The 24640-nt window shown below is 44.8% G+C and overlaps 1 protein-coding gene across 1 annotated transcript in view; it reads right to left on the bottom strand.

The window, feature by feature from the left end:
* Positions 1 to 24640, bottom strand: part of TMEM178B (transmembrane protein 178B) — a 404397-nt gene that overhangs the window by 247532 nt on the left and 132225 nt on the right. Inside the window, exon 2 of the mRNA XM_054496829.2 lies at positions 21013 to 21126. Within this exon, the coding sequence (XP_054352804.1) occupies positions 21013 to 21126 (114 nt within the window). The remainder of the gene's footprint in view (positions 1 to 21012; positions 21127 to 24640) is intronic.

Genomic DNA, 24640 nt, shown 5'->3' with positions numbered 1-24640 from the left:
AAACTTGGCATTGCCAGTTTTGCAAAAGGGAGAAGTACATTTTGACAGGGAACTCATGAGAATGAATAGGGCTCTCAACCTTCTTTTGACCAGCAAAAGTCCATGTCAAAGTGCTCAGGGCTTTACGTAAACACCCAGCTCCCTGAAGGTATCTGTGCTACAAGGGACCTAAGACTCTTTCTTCCCTCACAAGACACATACCCCAGTGGGACACGGAAGTTATAACACCCCTAGTCTAGCTCTTAACAAGTGTCTGTGCCGAAATGCGTAGGAACCCTGAGAAGGAGTAGTGCAAAATGGAAGGAGAGCTTATGGTGGACTATCACTTGGAGAAAGGTTTCCAAGGTTAATGTGGAAAACAGAAAATTTACTCTCAGAACAGTGCTCGCGCAGCTGAGAGCAATAGAAATTCGACCTTCAGCAATTTCCTGGGTCACCCCCATTAGGCTTTGAGCTAATCCTGCACCCAACAACTCCACTCTCACATTCTTTAACTTTGTTTGATTAAAGAAATGTCTTTCATGCCTACTATGTACCAGATAGATATCATACCAGTCATAGGGATTAAAAGATAAAAAGGCATGCCTCTTGCCCTAGGGTAGACAAGCACAGCAGAAAATAATTGTAATTTAAATAGTGTGCTGACAGCAGTGTTCACAGGAGAGACTCCCAATCTGCCTTGGAGAGAGGAGCAGGGAAGATTGAGGTTTCAATCTCAGAATTAACACACTTCTCCAGGATGACCACATTCAAATCAATGCACTCTCGCTCCATCTGTTCCAAGTTACTGGCGAACTTTCCACCTAAGGGAGTGACATCATCCACTCCCCTCTGGCTATTAGGGAGGGCAGCTCACAGCTGTACTCAGATCTTCTCCTCAAGCTTCTCTCAATCAGGCGGTGGTGCCTCCATTACTAATCTCCTGCTTCCTGAGTTTGGGGCATGACTGCTGGATCCCCAAGGGCCTTGTAGCATGGGGCTCAGGGCTCCTAATGGGACACAGGCCTGCCTGCTGGTAAAAGCAGGGTGGCTGGAGATCCATGAACACCATGGAGCCAGGGAAAGCTTTCTGGCAGGAGAAGAAAGTTACAGAAAGAGGAAGTAAGGAAGCTGAGTCCCTAAGTTTACATGGGTTTATTGGCATTTAATTCATATTTTTACTTCTATTTCAACTAAGAATTAAAATGTATAGAAAAAGCAATGCTGTGCTTCTGTGCTGCTGGATTTGGTTTGCAACATCACTGATCATTTGAGAAATGTAAATCAAAACCACAATGAGATACCATCTCACACCAGTCAGAATGGTAATTATTAAATAGTCAAGAAACAACAGATGCTGGCAAGGTTGCAGAGAAAAAGGAATGCTTTAACACCGTTGGCAGGAATGTAAATTAGTTCAACCATTGCGAAAGAGTGTGACGACTCTTCAAAGACCTAGAACCAGAAATACCACTTGACCCAACAATCCCATTACTAAATATATACCCAAAAGAATATAAATCTTCTATTATAAAGATACGTGCATGCATATGTTCATTGCAGCACTAGTCACAATAGCAAAGACATAGAATCAACTCAAATGCCCATCAATAATAGACTGGATAAAGAAAATGTGGTACATGTACACCATGGAATACTATGCAGCTATAAAATGGAAAGAGAGCATGTCATTTGCAGGGACATGGATGGAGCTGGAAGCCATTATCCTCAGCAAACTATTGCAGGAACAGAAAACCAAACACCACATGTTCTCACTTATAAGCGGGAGCTGAACGATGAGAACACATGGACACATGGGTGGGGAACATCACACACCAGAGCCTGTCGGGTTGGGGGTGGCAAGGGGAGGGACAGCATCAGGAAGAATAGCTAATAGATGTTGGGCTTAATATCTAGGTGAGGGGTTGATCGGTTTGGCAAACCACCACGGCACATGTTTACCTACGTAACAAACCTGCACATCCTGCATATGTGCCCCGGAACTTAAAATAAAAGTTGATGGGAAAAAGGAAAGAAAGAAAAAGCAATGCTGCCTAGGCTACATCATCTGGTCAGCCCAGCTAGTTGGCCGTGGGAGAACTGCCAGTGGAGGGAGCCATGCCACTGTGCAGTTTCCACCAAGCAGCAGCAAGTCTCCACCTTGCAGGTGCAGTGGCAGAGCGGGCCCTTCCAGCCCCCAGGGAGCAGGCTTTGCTTCCATCTCTAAATAGGAATGCTGCAGAGGAGATACCATGTCAAATAGAAAAAGAAAACAGGAAATGGCTGGCACTGGGTGGGGAATTATTTTACTAAGCAAGTGTTTATTTTTATGAGGCATCAGCAATTTTTTTTTCAGGTTACATACTGAGTAACTGCAATCATTGATTACATTAATGGATTACCTCTGGAGAAGGAATCTAATTACATTTTTGTACAAATTGCAAAATGTAGATTAATTTCAAACTTCCTTGGCAGCCTTGTTGTGTTTTTTGTTTTTTTGTTTTTTTTTTTCTCTTGAGCTCTAGGTCAGGAGGCCCAAAGCATGGCAAAGAAACCTGAACTTTGAGAAGGCTTTGTTTGTTCATTCAACAAATATGCACTGAGCTGTTTGCCTTCTGTATGCACCAGCTCTGTTCTAGCCACTGGAAATGCAGAGGCAAACAGGACAATGTCTCAGTCCTCTTGGGAGTTTCCCAAGCGGTTAAAGAACTTCAAGAGCGAAAAATCCCAAATGTTCCTGAATCCATTTAAGTAGCTGCAGGGCTTTACTTTCTGAACACCACTTAGGGCTTGGTGCCTCTTATCCAAAGGTTGTCCATTTCTTCAGCCCTGCAATGGAAATCTAAAAGAGTAGGAAAGTGGGAGGCCAAGGGAGGAGGATCACTTGAGGCCAGGAATTTGAGACCAGCCTGGGCAACATAGAGAGACCCTGTGACATGCCTGCAAGGTTCAGCCTCTGCTGTCCTATGAGAGAACCTCTGAGCTGTCTTGTAATCTACAAAAAAATAAAAATAAAAATTAGCCAGGTGCGGTAGAGCACACCTGTAGTCCTAGCTACTGGGGAGGTTGAGGTGGGAATATCGCTTAAGCTCAGAACTTCAAGACTGCAGTGAGCCATGATTGCACTACCGCACTTCAACCTGAGTGACAGAGCAAGGCTCTGTCTCAAAAATTAAAAAATAAATTTTTAAAAGAGTGGAAAAAGATTAAATAAGGGGGAAAGTGAAGAGGGTAACAAGAGAACGAAGGAGTCTTTGGTCAAGAGGCACACCCACTGAAGACACTGATCTACTCAGAGATGCCAAAAGTAAGGTAACAGGACAGTAGAGACAAAGAAAAGAAAGAGAGAACTTTACAAAGGAGAAATACAAGTGGTTGATAACCATTTCTTAAATTCAACCTTTCTTATAATCATACAAATATTTCAAAAATGAGTAACTTTTTTTATCAATCAAATCAGCATATATCTTGAGGGGAAAAGGATTTTTCAATGTAGGTAAAATCCGGTAGGACTATAAACTGCCTCAGTTTTTTTGGAAAGCAATTTGGCATTATATATCAAGAACCTAAGAAATGTTCAGAAATGTTCATATCCTTGAGCTAGTAGTTCCAATTCTGGGCATTTAACCTAAACAAATTATCAGAAATATGATCAAAGATTTATGCACAAGGATTATCATTATAACATTATTATAATGGCCCAAAACTAGTTCAACATAAACATTTAACTTTAGAAGAAAGGTTAAGTAAATTATGTATACTTACATGGTAGAATATTATGAAGTAATTAAAATTATGCTTATGAAGAGTTTGATGACAAGGGAAAATGCTTATCATAGAATTATGAACAAAATTTGGGATACAAAATTATAAAGTATAATTTATGCTATGAAAAGAAATACAAAGAAAAACACAAAGGATATACACCACAACAGTAGTTTGTCTTTTTGTTGTTGTTGTTTGTTTTGAAACAGGGTCTCATTCTGTGGGCCAGGCTGGTGTACAGTGGGGAATTATAGATCACTGCAGCCTCGAACTCCTAGGCTCAAACGATCCTCTCCACTAATTTTTTTTTTAATTTTTTGTAGAGGCAGGGTCTCACTATGTTGCCCAGGCTGGTCTGAAATTCCTGAGCTCAAGTGATCCTTCCACTTCGGCCCCCCAAAGTGCTGGGATTACAGGAATGAAACATCATGCCCAGCCTGCAGTTTTTCTATTGATTATGGCATTTCAAGTGGTTGTTTCTGCTTTTCTTTTATACTGTCCTGTCGATTTTTTTCTATAATAATTATGTTTCATCTTGATGATCAGGAGAAATAAAATAAGCTGATGGAAAACGCAAGAGAAAATTATAGGAAGGGAAGCCATTAATGTAATGAGGAAGAAAAGGATGTTTCCCCTGCTCCATGGAACTGGGGATGGGGGAGGTAGTTACAGGGAAGAATTGAAACCAGAGACTTACAGGATTCAGATGATGGGCAAATGCATGCTGCCAGAGTAGCATTCGGTGACAATGCCTGACCCAAATTTCCTCCCTCTTTTCAAGATTAGCTGGATTTACTGTTAGGTTTCCGTCTCCCTGACAACTCTTAAAAAACCTTGACCTGAGTCCATGGAATTTTAAGTCTGATTTGGTTCCATCATATTCAGCCTCCAATTGAATCCTACCTGGTCCTAGAAACTTCATACACTGACCCATGAAAAAAAACTTTAAACACACACACACACATCATTTTGCAAAAAAATCCCTAGTCATGTAATCAAATTCCACCCCCGACAACCAAAAAAAAAACATAGTACTGACTCTAATCCATGGACTGTTCAAATTCTGTCTCTGGAGACTCCATCTCACTGAAGGAGATGAATTGTAGTCTCGGAAAGCTTCTAAAAGGGGTGCCCCATCTGTTCAGCACTTACCTTTCACTCAGTGAACTATAAATACTTAATGATGAGGCCAACCATGATGACGAAGTTGATCAATAGTAAGCATGGAGACAGCATTCCATTTCCACACCCGACCAGGATGGATGCCAAGGGAATGGAGGAAAATGATACAAGCCAGGGAGACAGCTGGCTGCTCCTCCACTGCTATCTTCATTCACCCATTGGTCACCCCCAGCTGGCGGCAGCTCAGTGCTCCCAGAGCAGGGGCTTAAGCTGTTATGAGGCTGCACTGGAGATCCTGACAGCCGATATGGAGGGTACCAGCCATTTCCTCACCAGTGTCCTTTGGCCATGCAATTTTAATAAGCTCAACGTCAAGAAAGGAAAAGGGAGCCTGGGACCGTGTTGAATTATTCACAGCTCCAATCAGGGAAGGCAGAGGCACCCCTCTTCTGAGAGTAAGTGATAGCTACTCTTTGATTTTTTTTCCCCTTCATGACCCCAGATGAGAATCTAGTCTAAAAAAAAAAGAAAAAAGAAAGTCTATCTTAAATCTGAGTTCGTGAATAATTAGTGAAGTTGAGAATTGTGTTTCAGTTGACATTTTTCTGAAGAATAATTCTGATATCTTGGACTTGATTAGAAAAGGAAAAAAAAGCAAGGACCTTGGTATATTTAAATTTATTTAAATACAACATATATATGAAAACTATTTTTATGGATTAATGACCATAATCAAAGTGATCTTATTTAATAACACAATAAAAATGATGTGAGACCTGAAAGCCAAAAAGATACATGATTCATGCATTTATTAGATGCGTAAGTTGAATTTGCTTTTGAATGTGATATGTGTGTGCATGTGTGTGTGTGTGTGTGTGTGAGTGTACACACATCTTATTTCTTTGTATGGACAGAGAAATGTAAGCTATAAGAAAATATAGTTAATTCTTCCCTACACTTCAAGGAAATCTTGCTTTCTAGGATTTTTCTCATATTCCACACCCATAGTTAGTGCTGATAAATGTCTTCCTGGAGATAAAGACAGTCAGTACGATCCTTTAGAGAGTGGGTTAGAAAACAGCCACAGAAGCTTCTTCAGGCCTTGTTCATACTCCTCAGAATCTCTGCTCTCCCCTAAAACACTTATGCAAGGGCAACCACCATGTTAGCAGGTGGCCTCACCTCCCTATTTTGCAAAGTTTCATATCCCCTGCTGAGAGTCTAGTCCAGACCCATTCTCTCAGAGCAGGAATGTCACAAAGGCTCCTCACAGTCTGGACTCTGCCCACTCACATCCAGCCCATGCCTGGCTGACAGATGCATTTCCTAAGACCTCCTAAAGTCATCATAAGGCTCATAGGACACGGCTCTTCTGTGACTTATTTAACCTCTGTTAATCTCAGTTTCCTCCTTTGTCAAACAGATATAATAATAATATTCACCTCGTAGTACAATTGAGATTTCAGTGAATAAGGTATGTTAGGCACTTAGCACAGCCTCTGCACATCTGTCAGTAAGTGGTGATTATTGCACACAAATGCAAGCTCCATGAGGGCAGGGATTGCTGCTCTTCCATCTAATGCCTAGAAGAGTGTCTGGTAAGTGAGAGAAACTCAATCCATTTTACTTGAGTAAATGAGTGAAGTATTTTAGGCTGCTTTCAGATGCCACTATTCCTGGCCAGTTATCCAAGCTAAGATGGTCGTTTCCTCCTCTGAATGCAGCCAAAAGCATTTTGTTTACCACACTTCCAGCCCCGGCCTCTGCCATCCTGAATCTGTGTCACTGCTCTGTGTTCCCTGGGAGACTTCAGGTTCCCTAAGGTGTCTTTCTCACTGCCCAGCTCCAGTGCTGTCCATACAGCTGACTCTCAGTCCACACTGGGCACTAAGGACCAGCCCTGCAAGTCATTCCAACAACAACCAAAGATGGCTTCTCATGAACCAGATCTGCAAAGCTCTGGCCAGGAATGGTAAACACCAAAAATCCAGGCCTCTCTCCTTCAATTTAATGAGGGATCAAAACCGAACTAGTAATTACTTTTTTTTTCAGAGTGGTAGGGTCTCACTCCGTTGCTCAGGCTGGAGTGCAGTGGTACAACTTCAGTCCACTGCAACCTCCGCCTCCTGGGTTCAAGCAATTCTCATGCCTTAGCCACTTGAGTAGCTGGATTATAGGCATGCACCACCATGCCCGGCTAATTTTTGTTTTATTTTGTTTTGTTTTAGTAGAGATGGGTTTTAGCATATTGACCAGGCTGGTCTTGAACTCCTGGCCTCAAGTGATCCACCTGCCTTAGCCTCCCTAAATGCTGGGATTACAGGCATGAGCCTCCAGGCCTGGCCAGTAGTTTTTAAAACTGTATGTTTCTGTTAGCTCTGCCAAGCTAAACAGTAGCTGTATTTCAGACCTTACCTATAAAACCAGAAGTCCCTATTCTTTTTGATGTAAAGGAATTTTCACTTCCTGAAAATGAAAAGATCCCTTCTGAGTAGGTACTGATAGCAATGTGAGATGATAGAGGGTGGTGTGTGGGACTCAGGCAACACGGAGACAAAGCCAGCCTTAGGGAGGGTTCTGGAAGGGTAGTCGGCCTGGAGCTACCTACTCGGGGCTGGTGTCAGGCAGCATTGTCATCCATACTCATGAACAACCACCTGAAGAGCAGCTCCTTCCTTCTTCACACCCTCCCCCAAGAGGGTGTTCCCGTGAGCTCTGGGGAGGAGGTGACTTGTGCACAGTTGCTTTTCCTAGTTTCCTTGGCAACTGTGCAGCACTAGAAGCTCCAAGAGTGAGGCAGTGGATGGGGTGGCGGATGGAACACAGATGCTGATGTCAGTCAAATGTGTTACCTCCACACCCATGTTTAGCAGCCTCATGGTTTCGGAAGCTGACACACACCACACACACCTCTGATTGCTCATTTCTAATTTGGTGCCAGGCACCCAAGCAAAGAGCCTCAGGGAAACGTGGCAGAATGGGTCTCATTTTCCCAACATGAACCGAGACTGGGGCCTAAGACCGGATGATCTCAGCACCAAGGACACTGGATGTCCCTTGGTTGGGTTTCTGGATTTCATACAAGCCTACACAGGGCACATCAAGGGGCAATCATCGATTTTGTATCAGGGGCTGGCTACAAGGGACAGAGAAATCTGAACTTTCATCATGGGAGTTGAGGGTATCCAACTTGGGGGATCCAGTCTAAAAATGACAGATGTAGCTGGGGTAGGGGGCAGAGATGGCAAGCCCATTCAGAGGCAAAACTGCCTGGAAAATAGAAAGATGTAAGTCTCCAGCTTTGCAATGAATTCCATTCCAAAATCTCATTTGTTAAGTCAATTATTTAGAATTCAGAACCCCATTTCCAGAGAAGTCCTGTCTGTTATAAATGATGACTGGGTTTCTAGGCTAGTCCACAAAAGCCTATTTAACTCATAATGTCAATGAAATACTATACATTTGCAATGAAAAGGAATAGAAAAAAATTCCTGTTGTGATAGCAGTAATTAAATGAAAAAGAAAAACTGAGAAGTGGAAAATAAATAGCTTTCTTTCATTTCTTTTGAACAAATGGACAAAGAGAAGGGTTCTTCACTTACTTTAGATAATAGGATAGAGCCTATGGTGGGGGAGGGGGAGGGGTGAAGGATGGAGCAGGGAGGTCCTTTGGGAGAAGAGAAGGGCAATAGGCCTGCCCCACGAGATATGTGTGGGGCTCCCTGGTGGTAAGGAAAGAGCATGAATTTTGCAGTCACAACTATCTGGATTCTAGTCCTGCCTCTTCTTGTAGCTCTGGGGGAAGTATTAGATCTCTTGTCTCAATTCCATCACTAGCAACCTCGATTGCATCAGACAAATGCCTGCATGATAGGCACTGTAGTGCACCTTCCAGACCTCCCTGCAAGGAAAGACTTGCTGCCAGGTTCTAGAAAGGCTGTCAACCTTTAGCGGTCAGTCTCTTTAGAGATTGCTCATACACCCAGAGCCACATACTCAAGGTCACTCCACTTCCAGTGCCTACATCCAAGAAGTGCCCAATGTGGGAGTGTAAAGACCCAGCCATTTCAACCTCATTCAGGAGACTCTGAAGGGTCGCTCTGGGACAAGAGCCCTCCAAGGGGTATCATCGCATCCACATCCCAGCCTGACTTCTCCTTCTGCCAGAACCTGATTCCTCTCCTGCCCTTCCACAGGCATGAGTCCTAAGGAACTGAACTCCATCTGAGTCCACTTCCCAGGGAACTCAGCCTGCGACAGCCTGGCCCAGAGTTGGCTTGGGTAAATGTTGAGATCTTTGCCTTGCTGCCTCTCTCTCCTTACCTGCAGAGGACACAGATCAGCAGAAAAGCCTAGTAACACCCCAAGTAGTTCTGGGATTGGGGCTGCTGAGAGCCCAACGGCTAAGTGGTGAGCAAGAATCTGGGAACTCAAGGAAATGTGCATTCCTATACCCCGAAAATGGCTGGGGCATCCAGGTCACCTATACAGTTTTGTTTCTAATGTATGAATGCTTGTAATCAAGAGTTTATAACTTGGAGATCGAATCCATAAAAGAAATACAAGCACTGCTTGTTTGGAACTGCTCTGACTGACATGGTAGCTGCTGGCCATGTGTCACACACAAATTTAAGTTGGTTTATGTATTAGTCTGTTTTCACTCTGCTGATAGAAACATAACCAAGACCAGGTAATTTATAAAGAAAAACAGGTTTAATGGACTCATAGTTCCATATGGCTACGAAGGCCTCACAATCATGGCAGAAGGCAAAAGGCACATCTTACATGGTGGCACACAAGAGGGAATGAGAGCCAAGCAAAAGGGGAAACCCTTTATAAAAACATCAGATCTCATGAGACTTATTCACTACAATGAGAACATTATGGGGGAAACCACCCCCATGATTCAATTATCTCCCACTGGGCCCCTCCCACAACAGGCGGGAATTATGGGAGCTACAATTCAAGGTGAGATTCGGGTGGGGACACAGCCAAACCATGTCAGTTTATAAGTAAAATTTGAAATTCTGTTCCTCAGTTGAACTAGTCATATTTCAAGTGTTTAATAGCCACTTGTGGCTTGTGGCTACCACGCAGACTTACAGAATATTTCCAACACTACAGGGAGTTCTATTGGATGGTGCTGATTGGAATGTTGAATTGTAAAGGACTAGGAAGGTTTGAACTGTATTCTGTGCCAACCTTCCCCAGAAGGCTCCTCAGATGGATATGCATAGAGAGTGAAGCAAGATAAGTACCACTAGGCTTTCAACCCCCGCCCCCAAACTCCCAGAACTCTAGCTCAGCATGTGGAAGGCTGAATTCCATGCACAACTACTCTAGGCAAGCCACAATGACCCAGAAGCATGCCTCTTGGCTATGACCTCCAAAGTTAAACCAGAGTTAGATATCAGGGAAAGACAAAAAAAGAGTGAAAACAGCAGAGAACATCAGCTCCAAAGCCTAAGAAAGGAAGGGGCTCTCCTCTCAGAATCATCTGAAGAGGCCCTTCCATGCACCCCAAACATATCAGTTCTGCCTGGTAACCCCAACTCCGTAACCCCATAATCCAATCTATGACACAGCCAGCACCAGAACCAGGGCAAAGAGATGAAAATAAGGGGATAGTAATACAGTATAGTAATTTCACCTCTATGGACTCCCCTCTACCCTAACAGCAGCTCTTATCCTATTCTTGGGCCCTCCTTTCTATGTCCAACATTCTTGCAGCATCCTTCTTTCGGATGTGTGTTTTCACACACCTGAAATAGAATAGAAGAGGATCTGATCATAGCAAATGGAAGGCAGGGCTGGGCTAGACAGGCAAGTCTTTTGGTTCCCCTCAACAATTTCAATACATTGTACTCACATTGTATTTATCTTCAAAGCTCCGAAATGTTACTTTTTAGACACTAAGTACATAAATCTTCTTTTAGAGACTGTTTGTGTCTAAATTGCATTCTTATTGGACACAACTGATAAATTAAGAGCTGCTTCTGCTGCTGTCACCACACTGAGGACCTCAAACACTGATAATTCTCTGCCCTGAAACTCCTTTCACAATATGCTACACTGTTGCCAGTAAATAATAATCAGCCACTTTCTACTCCTACATTGTAAACACCTAATGCAAGCTCCCATCACACATACCTGTGCAGACAGCAAACCCCCAACACTCACCAAGACAAACAGCCACATACAAGGCCAACTCACCTGCACAGGTTGCACAGAGTCAAACAGAAAAGCCCCCGAGTCGATGAAATATCATTTCAGAGGCATTTCCCCCCAGCTCCCATGGGACCTCAGTATGGGACCCCTGCCTTCCAATATAATAGCATCTCATGTTGGCTGGCATCAGACTTTGCAAACTTACTCAGAGATTGTGCATGAATTATTTTATCTAATTTAAAATTTATATTAATTCTCAAGGCAGGTATTACCATCTCTGTTTTACAAATGAGTGTACTGGGGTCAAAACACTTAGATAGTTTCCAAGGGTCATATACCTAGAGAGTGGCAGAGGTGGAACTCAATCCAATATCTGGTGGACTCCATGGGGCTTGAAGCCTGTTTCCCATTAAAGGAGTACATCAAAAACATAAGATAGAGATTTGGAGCCTAGATATTAGAAAGATTCCCTTAGCAAACACACACAATACAAAAAAAAAAAAAATCACCTCACCTCTTCCATGCTGTTGTATTCAACTAACCACAAGAAATATGGAAGGAAAGTAAATTACCAAATCTGTAGCCAGTCAACAGACAGCACACACAAATACAGGTCCTGCTTCCCTGAGAGGTTGTGCTAATTTGCTATATTCCATCTCCCATCCCAAGCCTACCCATGCTTTCCTGCCCTGACCCTTCTCTGACCACTACAGTCCACACCAATGCTCTCCAAACCAAGAGCTCTCAAACCTTCATGTGTTAAAGGTCTTACAGATTCTTGGGTCCCATCCTTAGAGATTCTGACTCAGTAGGTTAGGCTAAGCTCTAAGAATTTGCATTTCAAACAAATCCCCAGATAATACAGACACTGCCAGGAAATGGACCCCATCTGGGAAGCACTGGCCTTGACTCTGGTAGGACTTTTATCATACAACATGATCTTGGTTACTTGCTCTGTTACCCCATCCTGGTTCCCAGCCACCTTCCTGCTGCCCTCCCCATCTTCAGAACACCCATCCCCCAAAATCCAGGATCAAACCCAATCACTGTTTGTGACTGGTGCTCTGACTATAACAGCCTCCCATCTTGTTCTGGGCATAGCACACCTGCCTTGTGTGCCCTGGTTCTTATAAGTGGGCTCCTCTCTCAGCCACCATTCTCTATTTCTTATTCTAATACCCTTCTATTCCAAATTTCTTGTAAAGCTGGGGCTTTTCTTCCTTTGACTAAGAGTCCTCCCTGGGAGTTCACTCATTCAGTCCTGAATGCCAAAGTACCACCTGCAGGACTTATACTTGCTGACCCACTTTATTGATGCCAGGTATCTGCCTGCTCTGACATCCATGTCTTACCTAACCCAGATTCTCCATCACTGAGCTGTTTCTGCCAGCCAGAGTGCTGAGCACCTGTTCTTGTTCCTCTACCTCACTGCAGCAGTTTGCCCGCAAGCTGAGCTCAGATTGTCTTAACTTTGGAAAGAGGAATCACCTGCCACATTAAGCTCCCTTTTCAGCACCTGGAACTGGGACAGTTCCCCTAGAGGACAAAGAAGAGGCAAGTCCTAGATGATGTCCACTTTTCTCTCACTGTAAAAAGCAGGCCATGCCTCTTACTGAGATAAGGTAGTTTGTCTTATATATTGTTTTTTTCCCCTGCAATGAATCCTTGCTGATTTAAGTATGAAAGTTGGGACCCATGAAGTGTACATGTCAGCAGCATTAGCCTGCACTCTCTAGGTAGTCTTAAATGTTTAAACATTAAGCAACAAGTAATTTGAGCCCTTACCTGGTTGGCACCTGGAAATATATCATCCAATTTGGGAAGCAGAATACCTTTTAATATCCCCTCCAGCACCCAACATGGGGATTCTCAGAGAACAGACATTCCACAAATATTGAATGAACAAATGAACAAATGGATGAAGGTGGACAGTGGGGTTGTTCTCCCAGTTCTCCTTCATGGTGTGGTGTCCATATCAGTGTGCTCAGCCAGAAGAAAACCACTTCCAATCTGCAGAAGCTGAGAGAATGCCTCCAGGCCAGACTTCCAACTAATTCCCAGCACAAAATTGGACCTGTGCATTCAGATGAATTGTGGCTTGAAGACTGCAATTATACCAGCACAGTGGTTCTTAGGTTTTGTTCAGGACGTGGATGCCTTTAACAGAAAAGGCTGTACTGTACTCCCTCCCAACCCCTACTCCAGGCCTCCTCCCTTCCCTCCCCCAGGTCATCTCAAAAATAAACTCTCCCTCTTATCCATGTAGAGGGCGCCCTTGTATAGGCAGCCATGCTACAGTGCATTTTCATCACTGACCCCCAGCCAGGCCAGCTATCTAAGTAGGTGGGACCCACAGCTGTACATGCACATGCGTTTATTATTTTTATTATTATTATTATTATTATTATTATTATTATTATTATTATTTGAGATGGAGTTCTACTCTCACCCAGGCTGAAGTAAAGCAGCACAAGCTCCACTCACTGCAACCTCCGCCTCCCAGGTTCAAGCGATTCTCCTGCCTCAGCCTCCCAAGTATGGCATATGCCACCACGCCCAGCTAATTTTTGTATTTTTAGTAAAGACGGGTTTCACTATGTTGGCCAGGTTGGTCTCAAACCCTGATCTCAAGTGATCCAGCTGCCTCAGCCTCCCAAAGTGTTGGGATTTCAGGCATGAGACACCATGCCTGGCCCAACGTTCATAATTTTAAAGCATCTGTATGTTACCTATAATTCCCTTGCCATCATTCCTTGGGGAAGGCCTCCTGAAAAATAAAAATGCTATCTGGGGAAGGTAATCCAAGAACACATTAACCCCCTAGCTCAAGCATGTTCATCAAATCAGTAAGACTGTTCTCCAACAGAAACCTGAGGGAATGGGACAAATAAAAGGTCAGTTTTGACAGGCAGGAAAGCTGCAAGGGAAAGGAAATGTCCTGGCATGAGTTACTTCTGCAAGAACAGATCTTGGTGCAATATCACATTGAGGGGTTTGTGTTCTCTGCCTGGCCTGGTGCATAAATACCACCAGAGCTCTGTGAGGACAGGCACGAGGCAGTGGGTGTACTGAAAGGTTTACAAGGTTCTCTGCAGGGGCTGGGTTGGGGCAGAGACACAAGGAATGGTTTGCAAAAAGCAAAGACTTCAGGACTCAAGGCAACCTATGATGATACACTGTTGGCTGAGTTTTCTTGCTACCAAGTTTTTCCAGTTCTAGGGCGGGGAGGTGGTTTCTTGCTAGTAATGAACCCCATGGATCCCAGTCTTGCAAGCAAGAGGCAGCTAACAACAGACTGCACACAGTAACAGCCTCATACTGGCTGAGCGCCGATGCAGATGTGGGAGAAGGAAAATGGCTGATGCTTCAGGGGACCTGAGCTTCTAATGTCTGGGATGTTTACCTCATTAAGCTGTTTTCCATAACATCAGCCAAAAACATGAAGAAAAAAATAGCTGGAGGAACCCTACTGGAGCTCAGGCCTGGATTCTGAGCCCTCACCCTGGGATTCCTCTGAGGTCTGAGATGGGACCTCTAGGCAGCCCCTCCCACTGGCTGGGTTACCTCATCTGCAAAGGAGCCACAACAACACGGGAGGGGCTCCTGGGAGGAAACGCCGAGTCATCCTCTCAGCAGCATTACAGCTGACTGAACAAAAAGAGGTACTTACTGTTGTTACTACTGTTAGTTTCATCCCAAGCCCTTTGGTCCACAGCATTCATCTTCTCATAACAAGGATGGCTGGGGAAAGAGGGACCAGGCGTCTAGGCAGCTCCTAGGCTGAGAAAGCCAGAGGGTTATGAGTGGAAAGAAAGTCCAGAAAGGTGGCCATTCTACATTGGAGCAGGCTGGGCTATAACTGGCCAGCTGAGTCCACTGGGAAAGGGAAGGCAGGTACCATCAGGCAAAGAGCCAACACAAGTTCAGGGTGAGAAGGTTGACGCCAGTGGGGAGGGCAGGACCCAGGGTGGCTGGAGAGAGTCTAAACAGCACCAGGGACCCTGGGGTTCAGGGATAGGACCCTCTAATTCTGGAAAAGGAGAGGGTGAGGAAGAGCTCATGGGAGAGTCTAGGTGTGGGGGGCCAGGTTGGGCTTGGCCACGAAACATAAGTTAAGAGTCCTGCCCCAAGATCCACACCAGAGCACCAGGACACGCTGGGCTTCCCACCATACACCAGCCTGGGGTCAGGACTGGTCCCCTAAGACTGAGCCAACCCAAGGCAGGGGTGAGAGATCAAGAGCTGTGGGGACAGGGAGCCAAGTGTGTCATCCATGTGTCTGCAGTAAGTGAGACAGTTCTGGATTTTTACTTCTTGTCCCTCCTAGTGGTATGGACACTAGAATGTCCCTGCTCATCCACGAAGTCTTGGTCTCCTGCCTCCCTTCCTCCATCCCCATTGCTCCATCCCTCCTCTTCTCCTCTCTTCTCCCTCCCTCTGCCAGCCAGGCTGTACCCTGCTTCAGGATGGCTCCTTGGCACTGATGTTCTCTGCCCCAGTTGTGCAAGGATCCACTGCGCTGGTGAAGGCGAGGACCCCCAAAGCTGTAGATGAGAAGCCTGTTCTGCCTGGTCATGGTATGTGCTCAGCTTGCCTGAGGCAACAGCCACAGGGCCGATGAGTGAGCTCGTGTCTGTGTGTCTGTGAGGTTGGGGGTAGGGAGTAGGGAAGTCTCGGAGGGGAAATCGTCTCTCACTCTTTCCCTCCCTGGCCAGCTGGAAATGTGCTGTGTGACTATCCTATCTAATTAGTTGAACCCTCAGTCCTGACAGAAGAAAGCTTCAAAAAACACCTCTGGGTTTCTTGGCTCTCAGCAACTCAAAAGATAACAATGAGCATCTGATTGCAGGAAAGTAGAGCTCCAGCTCCCTGATTCTCGCTGCCAGGGGCAATCTACTGGGAGAAAAAACCTCCATCTTGAAAACGCCAAGCAGAATGAGAACATCTGAGCTCATGTCACAGTGAGTCCACGTCTCAGGGATCTGACCCTGAGGGAACCTTAGTAACAGCTGCCCACAGAGGCTCTGCCCAGCAGATCAGCAGATCGGGGGCAAAGAATACCCACTTCTAATACCTTCCAATGGGTGTCTGCCCTGCAACCTCAGGCAGGTATTATTTGAGATGGAGTCTCGCTCTGTCACCCAGGCTGAAGTAAAGCTAATACCTTCCAATGGGTGTCTGCCCTGCAACCTCAGGCAGGCTCTGCTGCCGTGCCCTCTGCCAGCCTCCCTGGGGTCCTCACCTGGGGCAGCCAAGGCCCAGCTCCATGCCATCCCAGTTCCTTCCTGGGACGGATGCACTCACCTCTCAGCGACATCTTCCCATCCCCTGCTTTCTCAGCTTCCTTCCTCTGATATAGCCCACCCTGGCCGCCCAGGTCCTGTCGCAGATCCCCCACTCCCTATCAGCCACCTCCCCTTGTTGTGCCACTGGGAAAGGCCCAGGCCCCACCTGTGCTGAAAGGGCAATGCCTGTGGCGGGGAGAACAAGAGCAGAGCTGCGGGGGATGGCCTCAGGAGCTCCTGGAGGTTGTGTGAGGACACCGAACTCTCCAAACAAGCACTGCTACCATAGACTGTGGGATATGAAAAGCATATAGGGACATAGTCTAGTGAGAGAGTGAAGCAGCTCCATTTAAAATGCCACCACTTCCCCTGACCTTGTCAATCAGATTCTGTCATATTTAAAACGTAAACCAGACAGCCCACCCAGAAGCAGCACCAGCCCAGCTCATCTCCTGCGGCTGCCTGTCCCCTCCTCACTGGCCAGTGACACTTGTCTGTCCTGCTGTGTCCTGGAGGCAGCCAGAGGATCTGGGTCAGGCATGCAGCTTACCCTTGGAGCCCACAGAGGCAGGATAAATGCTGTTCTACCTCGCTTCACACTGCACCCCAGGGCACCACACCACACCGCGGCCCACCAGGGCTGCTGGGACCTCAAGCCAGACAGTGGGTGGGTGGAAAGGCAGATGGGCTGCACCAGGCCTGGGTGGACTAAGGACATGGATCCCAATTCCAAAAGGAATTCTGCCTTTTCCCAGGGTGAGAAGGAGAAAGGCACCCGCAGTACCCACCAGCAATCACCTAAAAAGCCAGAGTGAGAACCTGGTCACCAGTTCACCCAGACAACTCAGCATTTGAACCTCATCCACAAAGATCACCCCTCTTCCCTACCACACACACACACACCAGTTCACCCGGACAAGTCAACATTTGAACCTCATCCACAAAGATCACCCCTCTTCCACACACACACACACACACACATGCACACACACACACACACACACACACACACACACAGGCTTCATCCTCTGGCCTTTACTCCCTATGGAGTTTATTCTTTCTTTACAGTTAGATTTGTAAGCCTAGTGGACTCCAGAATCTTCTATCCTTTCACCTGCTAGTCACCCGACCATAAGGTGTATGAGCGCACACACCAGCATTTAAGCCTCCCATTGGTAGGCTTAACTTTTCAAAAACCACAATGTAGTTTTAAACCAAATTGTGCCTTTTCCTACTTGAAAATTTTATTTCTATATCAATGGTTGATGATGAGGCCACCTGCAAATTCCTGATGAAAAGTATGTAATTCAGGTCAGGCACAGTGGCTCACACCTGTAATCCCAGCACTTTGAAAGGCTGAGGCAGGTGGATCTCTTGAGGCCGGGAGTTCAAGACCAGCCTGGCCAACATGGTGAAATCTGGTCTCTACTGAAAATACAAAAATTAGCCAGGCATGGTGGCACATGCCTGTAATCCCAGCTACTTCCAGCCTGGGCAATAGAACAAGACTCTGTCAAAAAAAAAAAAAAAAAAAAAAAAGAAGGAAAGAAAGGAAGGAAGGAAGGAAGAAAAAGAAAAAGGAAAGAAAGAAAGAAAGAAAGAAAAGTATATAATTCAAGTTTAACCAAAGTCCAAATATTTGCCAGAAAGTGTTTCAGGAAAAAAATCAAATTTCTTTCCTTTGGTAAAAACTATACAGTAGGAAAAATTACAGTATACAAGATATTATGGTCAAATTATAAAACGATAACCAGACCAGGCACGGTGGCTCATGCCTGTAATCCCAGCACTTTGGGAGGCTGAGGCGGGTGGATCACTTGAGGTCAGGAATTTGAGACCAGCCTGGCCAACATGGTCAAACCCTGTCTCTACTAAAAATACAGAAGTTAGCCGGGCATGGTGGCACATGCCTGTAGTCCCAGCTACTCAGGAGGCTGAGGCAGGAGAATAGCATGAACCCGGGAGCCAGAGGTTTCCGTGAGCCAAGATTGTGCCACTACACTCCAGCCTGGGCAACAGAGTGAGACTCCATCTCAAAAAAAAAATAAATAATAATAATAATAATAATAATAAAGATGATAACCAATCTAGGATGAAAAGAATTAATTTGATCCCACTTAGAGAGTGCAGGACTCTCAAACCAAATAAAGAAATCAAACTGTGATTTTTTTTTCATTTCCAGTGTTTGATCAGGAGTCGGCTAATATTTAATCATTTCTGCTTTATTTTAAAGGGGGCTTATGTGCCTACTTCCCACCTAATGTTATTAATATCTGACCTCTGAAAATTAAAATCGACACTTCCTATGCTTCCCCTCTTGCCAGCATTCCCAATTACACTTAGTACCAAATTCAGTTGTGACAGATGCTCACCTGCCCTCTGGCTAAAAATAACTGTCATCGATGTCAGAAATGGCAAATGTTCCCTCTCTCTGCTTAACAGCCCATTAGGCGGCTTTGTGAAAGAGGCAGATGAATCCCTCACCAAAAGGTGGCCTCAACTTCACCCACACCAAGTGCCCGAGACCTTTTCATATATCAATCGTTGAGATGGCTTTTATCAGTTAAAAATAGATCTGTCACCCCAATTCACAGCATAGGCTGCACATTAGATTTTGCAGAACCCTACAGCACTACAGTTTGGGAATAAGAACCTGGAGACACGCAGGGCTCAAAGAAGACCCCACAAACCTTGGCATTATCCTCTCCTCTCTGTCTTTGCCAATGCCTCGTGACATGTTTCCAGTGATGCCTCCCTAGATAATCTCTTTGAATTCCAGGTATCTACAGTGTGTGCAGTCAAAAGAGTTCTACCAGGTTTCCCTTGAAGAGTATCTGTGCAATTTACACTAAAATAATTTTCCTTCTTGCTAAAAAATTTCCAAATTATCTTACTTGCTTAAAGCAATTCTACTATATTGTAATTGTCACATTGCCTTGTAATTACTTGCATTATGAATGTCTCTCCCCATCCCCCATCCTCCTCCACCCCTGAACTTGAGCTCCTTAAAGAGCCCTCTGTGGCCTCGGTATTCACTGGCACAGAAAGAAACACAGTAACTTTGGTTAAATTGAGTTAATTTGAATTGAAGCTGCTATGTCAATAATTTCTTCCTTCTTAGATTCTGAATCCTATTACCACCCCCATAACTTAAGTTAGATTTCAATGGTTAATCAACAGGACTTATCAAACTTGAACATCCCTTTTAGGCTCCTAAGAAGGGACTATATTAGACCGATACATTGTGGGAAATAAGCAGTTATTGTATATTTCTACATTTTAGTCCTTACATGTCTACCTTGAAAAGGAAATTAATAACCCTGATGACTAGTGTCTGTAAGGTAAATATAACATTGAAATTAAATATGTGGTATGCTTAGCTCAATGCCAGCACATGGGAATCCTCTTTGAACATTAGCTCTCCATCCCCATGTGCTGCTTAGTGTCTCTAGTAATGGATAAAGCTTGTAGGGGAAACAGCCCAGTGAATGCTGTCTCATCCATTGGCACCTGCTCTATCATTTCAGGCCAGGAGTATTTAGTGACAATCATCTGGACACGCAGCCACAATATACTTCTTGAAACCAATGAATGATTGTTCCGTTTAATTTTACTTGTCTCTTTCACCTCCCACTCCCACCCCAAGCTGTGGTGGTTTAATTAAAGCCAATCCCAAAAGTAGAATACACCTGGTGGGCCTAATCCATGAAAAAGATAACTAAGCACCTATAAGGAGAAGAGAAATGTTTTCCACCTAGAGATATACCATCTTCAAAGTTTACCAATTAAGGGATCTTTACTATCAGGAAACAATAAAAGAATCCTCCTTCACATATAGATGAAAACAGAATCTTAACCTTTCAAAATCTGGTGAAAAAAGATGGACAATGAATGCATGACAAATCAACAGAGGTTGCATGAACTTGCTGACAGTAAGAATGTGTCAGCTTGAAGAACTGTGCCTGCAGGAAGCAGAGCTCTCCTGCCACAGACAGGCAATGTATCCCAATGGAGCAGAAAAGTAAAAATAGCCAACAAACTCTGTTTGCTCATTAACTAACCCTCTCGTTGTCATTTAAGTCTCTGAGGATCCCTGGCCAAGAAATGCCCTAACCAATGCACACAGATATTCTGATCTTTGCTGAGGAATTGCACATGAACCAGGGTTCCAAAACCTATCATTTGAGGGCAAACAGTAGCTTTAAAGACCAGATCATACTTCTTAGTGACCCACCCAGAAGCAAATCTCCAATGTGATGCATCCTGCAACCACCAGCTGGTCTCATCCTTTACAAATGCAACCCAAGGGACTAACAGGTTACCACAATAATATTCCAAGCAACTTGGAGACAGGCTTGAATTATTAAAAAATCTCAAGAGTTGGTTCAGTCAGGTAGGTGAAATCTTACATGCCTACCAGGGTAGTGAAATAAGATGACTGTCTAATTGCTAGTTGTTTCCGAAGTTTTGACAGTTGCTTCTTTCTTTAATTTTAGAAGCAAACTCCCCAAATTTATAATGCAATCCAAACCAACTGAGGCAATTCTAACCCAAAGATATTGGCACTTTATGGAACCATCTCAATGTTCTGAGACCATCCACAGATCCCAGAAGGAGGCACATCCAATCCTCTGATCCCTCCAAAGGGGACCTCACAGCACAGTCACAGCCACTGAGACTCAGGTGCACTTACGTAGGGCATGCCACTCATCCTGACGGATGGTCTTCGTGATATTGAAAGTGAGGTTCCTGGGGATGGTTGCTGAGGAGTAGTGGTATTTGATGTACGTGCATCGCTCAATTTCTCCTAGAAAAGAGAAACAGGAAACAAAATGTTAAGGAAGCAGCAACCACATCTGGACTAGTTCTGGGATTAATTTTTCCATCCTGGAGAAGAAGACTTATTTTATATTGGGCCTGGTGACAACTACAGAAAGACAATACCTTCAACTCAAAAAGAGCAAGAGAGTAGAACTACAATCAAATAGCATTGATTTAGATGGAAAAATACATCTTTGGGATCACGCAGAGGTGGGAAGAACCAATGTTTAGGCTGATAGCAGCTTGTCTAACATTCCCAAGAAAATCAACTTTCAAGTCAAGAGAGGAAGTTTGGCATCAAAGGACATCAACAGTTTCCACCCAGGGACCAGCAGAGAGCAGGATTTGTTAAGCCTTAATGGTATCATTTGTGCTTTGAGCACACACAATTTTCTGGAATGGTGAGCTGCAGGAATGGTGGGCGGGGGCCTCCATCCTCCCATCCTCATCCTCCCAACCTCACCTCTGAACACAAAGCACTCAGATCAATCCATGTCTCTTTGAACTAGTCTCTTTTCCGGTTTCTTGAACAAAATTTTGATTTATTAACAGACTCAACACCAACCAAAGCATGCTTTACTAGTCGATTGTCAAAATAGATCTTAGATTGTCAAATTTAGATCTTAGGGCAGAGATTCTCAAAGTGTGGTCCCAGGGCTGGCAACATCAGCATTCCCTAGGAACTTTCTACAAATGCAACTTCTCAGGCTCAACCCCAGACCTACTGAGTCAAACTAGGAAGGAGAGCCTGGCAATCTGAATTTAAATCAGCCCTCCAGGGATTTTATTACACACTTAAGTTTGAGAACCACTGCCTTGGAGAAACTAACAGAATTGCCAGTGCATTAATGCATAAATCCACCCTTTATGTTTGCAAATTCCAAAAGGAAGGCACAATGGTGAGCTCTTCCCCCATTACTTTTGGTTTCTTGCAGCCATATCTATTGACGTTTGCTCATCTGGGGGATATAAAGACTCAATGTCAGAGCATTGTGAAGAATCAGGAAAGGGGTGATTTTTAAAGGTTAGGGGGTTTTAAATTTGGTTTTGCACCTGAATGGATTTTGATGGTAATCCATTTTGCACCCCACTGATTTTCAATTTATAAGTGGTGGCACATGATTGAATTGTTTGACCCCCTGGCCCACTGTCAGGAGGGAACCTGCAATTGGTGAAGTGCAATAATTTAGACAGTGCCTCATGAAACTGATGCCTTATTGTAAATCATATCTGGACAACTGCCCAGTTGCCAGTTATTGGCAGACGCTCCTCCCATGGGACTGACGCTGTCCAAGAGTCACATTCTAGACAGTAGTATGCGCTTTTCCTGCATCTTCCATTTTTCAACTTTTCTGCCTCTTTTCCTTTAGCCCACAAGCATCCTGAAGCTTCTCACATGTTCCCAGCATTCCCCCAAGCACGCCTCCTCCTCATACCTTCATCCTGTCATCCTCCTTCCTTAACTTGCAAAACTTGTTGAAAAAGGAGTCTACCAGCCAGTCTCCACTTCCTCCATTCACATTCACACCTCCAACCCCACATGCTCTAATTTCCATAACAATTTCCATTAATAGCATCACCTCCCATCCAGTCTACATCATAAATCCTGCAGTCATTGTGAATGCTGCCTCCTCCTCAAGGGTGCCCCGCCTTCCTGACATCCAGCTGGTCACCAAATTCTGCCAGGTCTACTTCAGAAATGTCCCTGGAGTCCAGCACCTACTCTCTGTCTCCCCTCCTCCTGTAGTAGTTGTTCTGATACAGTCAACAACCACATTGTTTAAGGACTTACGAGATAGGAGGGACTTGCCAAGGCTCTGTAGACCACTGGTTTCCAACTTTACTTATGCTATGGTGCACACACAGAAGATGTTTACAAGGCACCCTGGAGTGAACAGATGAAGCTGCCCATGGCTCTGTCCAGGCTCCCAGGGCACCGAAGGAGCCAGGGTTTCCAACACACCTGGAACCTATTTATGGGTTCTGGACTTATTCCACCAGTGGGAAACTCTGTTATGGATATCATCTCATTTAATCATTTAATCCATTCTACAACCAAATTAAGTAGGCATTATCATCCTCATCCCTATTTTTTTAATTTTTATTGACTGATTGATTGAGAGAGAGTTTTGCTCTTGTTGCCCAGGCTGGAGTGCAACGGTGCGATCTCAGCTCACCACCACCTCCGCCTCCCAGGTTCAAGCAATTCTCCTGCCTCAGCCCCCGAGTAGCTGGGATTACAAGCATGTGCCACCACATCCAGCTAATTTTGTATTCTTGGTAGAGATGGCGTTTCTCCGTGTTGGTCAGACTGGTCTTGAACCCCCGACCTCAGGTGATCTGCCCGCCTCGGCCTCCCAAAGTGCTGGGATTACAGGCATGAGCCACCTCATCCAGCCCCTCATCCCCATTTTTTAATGAGAAAGTGGAGGCTTGAGGAGATTAAATGACTCACCCAAGGAGGTAGCAGTGCCAAGATTAAAACCCAGGACTGTCTAACCAGAGAGCCTCCTCTACCAGGCCACCCTCCCACGTGGAGTGTATTCTATAAAGGAAAATGTGATAATGTCACACCCCGTTCACAGGCCCTCTGTTGGCCTCTTTACACACAGTATAAACCCTACACTCCTCAGGCATAAAGTCCCGGCTCCCTTCAGGCCCCAGCCTTCACACACTCCAGGCTCCAGCTAGGTGAACCTCCCACCTTACCCTGAATATGCCATATTCACTCCTGACTTAGCATCTATTCTCCTTCCTGCCTTTCTTTCCCTTAGGATGAGTAAACATCTACTCATCCTAAGAGATGGCTCAAATGGCAGTTCCTCAGCAAAGCCTTCCTTGCATCTAGATTGCACCCCAGCAGCAGACGTTCCACCAGCAGCTTCCCTGCTTCTGTCCTTCCTGCAGCAAACACACTCCTGCACTGTGATCTGTCTGTTTACATGCCTCACTCCCCGACTAGATTATGAGTTTCTCAAGGGCAGGGATGTTGTCTTATTCATTCATCTTTATCTTCCCAGCCCCTAGCACAAGGTAAGCACCAATAACATGTGCTTTGAGGAAAGAAATGAATAATACGAGGTGTTCTTTGTAAGACTGCAGTGGGCAAAGAATCCAACTGCTTTTATTACATGCAAGGAATTAAAATAACTGAGGCAAATTAGAATCTAATGAATTAAAGGAGGCATTGTTGCAGAACTCTGTGATTCTATAGCAAACGCCTCTTCCCTGCCTGGACAATACAAGGAGAGGCTTATTAATCACAGTGAGGTAGAAGAAAATGGCATATGATCACAGAAAAGTGTCTCAATGTACTTGGTAAGTGTAGCCCCGGGGCAACTAGGTCAATGGTTTTGGGGGAAAAAAAAGGAATCAAAGAAAGAGGAAAGGAAGATACAAAGGGTAGAAGGTTGTAACAAGAATACCATCATGCCTTGGACATGTGCAGTTGGGCAGGTTGTGTCCTGCACAAGGGCACTTCCCAGGGATACCTGGGCACT

The sequence above is a fragment of the Pongo pygmaeus genome, chromosome 6, assembly GCF_028885625.2.
Source record: "Pongo pygmaeus isolate AG05252 chromosome 6, NHGRI_mPonPyg2-v2.0_pri, whole genome shotgun sequence".
Taxonomy (NCBI): Eukaryota; Metazoa; Chordata; class Mammalia; order Primates; family Hominidae; genus Pongo; species Pongo pygmaeus.
The sequence above is the reverse complement of the archived record's forward strand: the minus strand, read 5'-3'. Positions and strand labels throughout refer to the sequence as shown.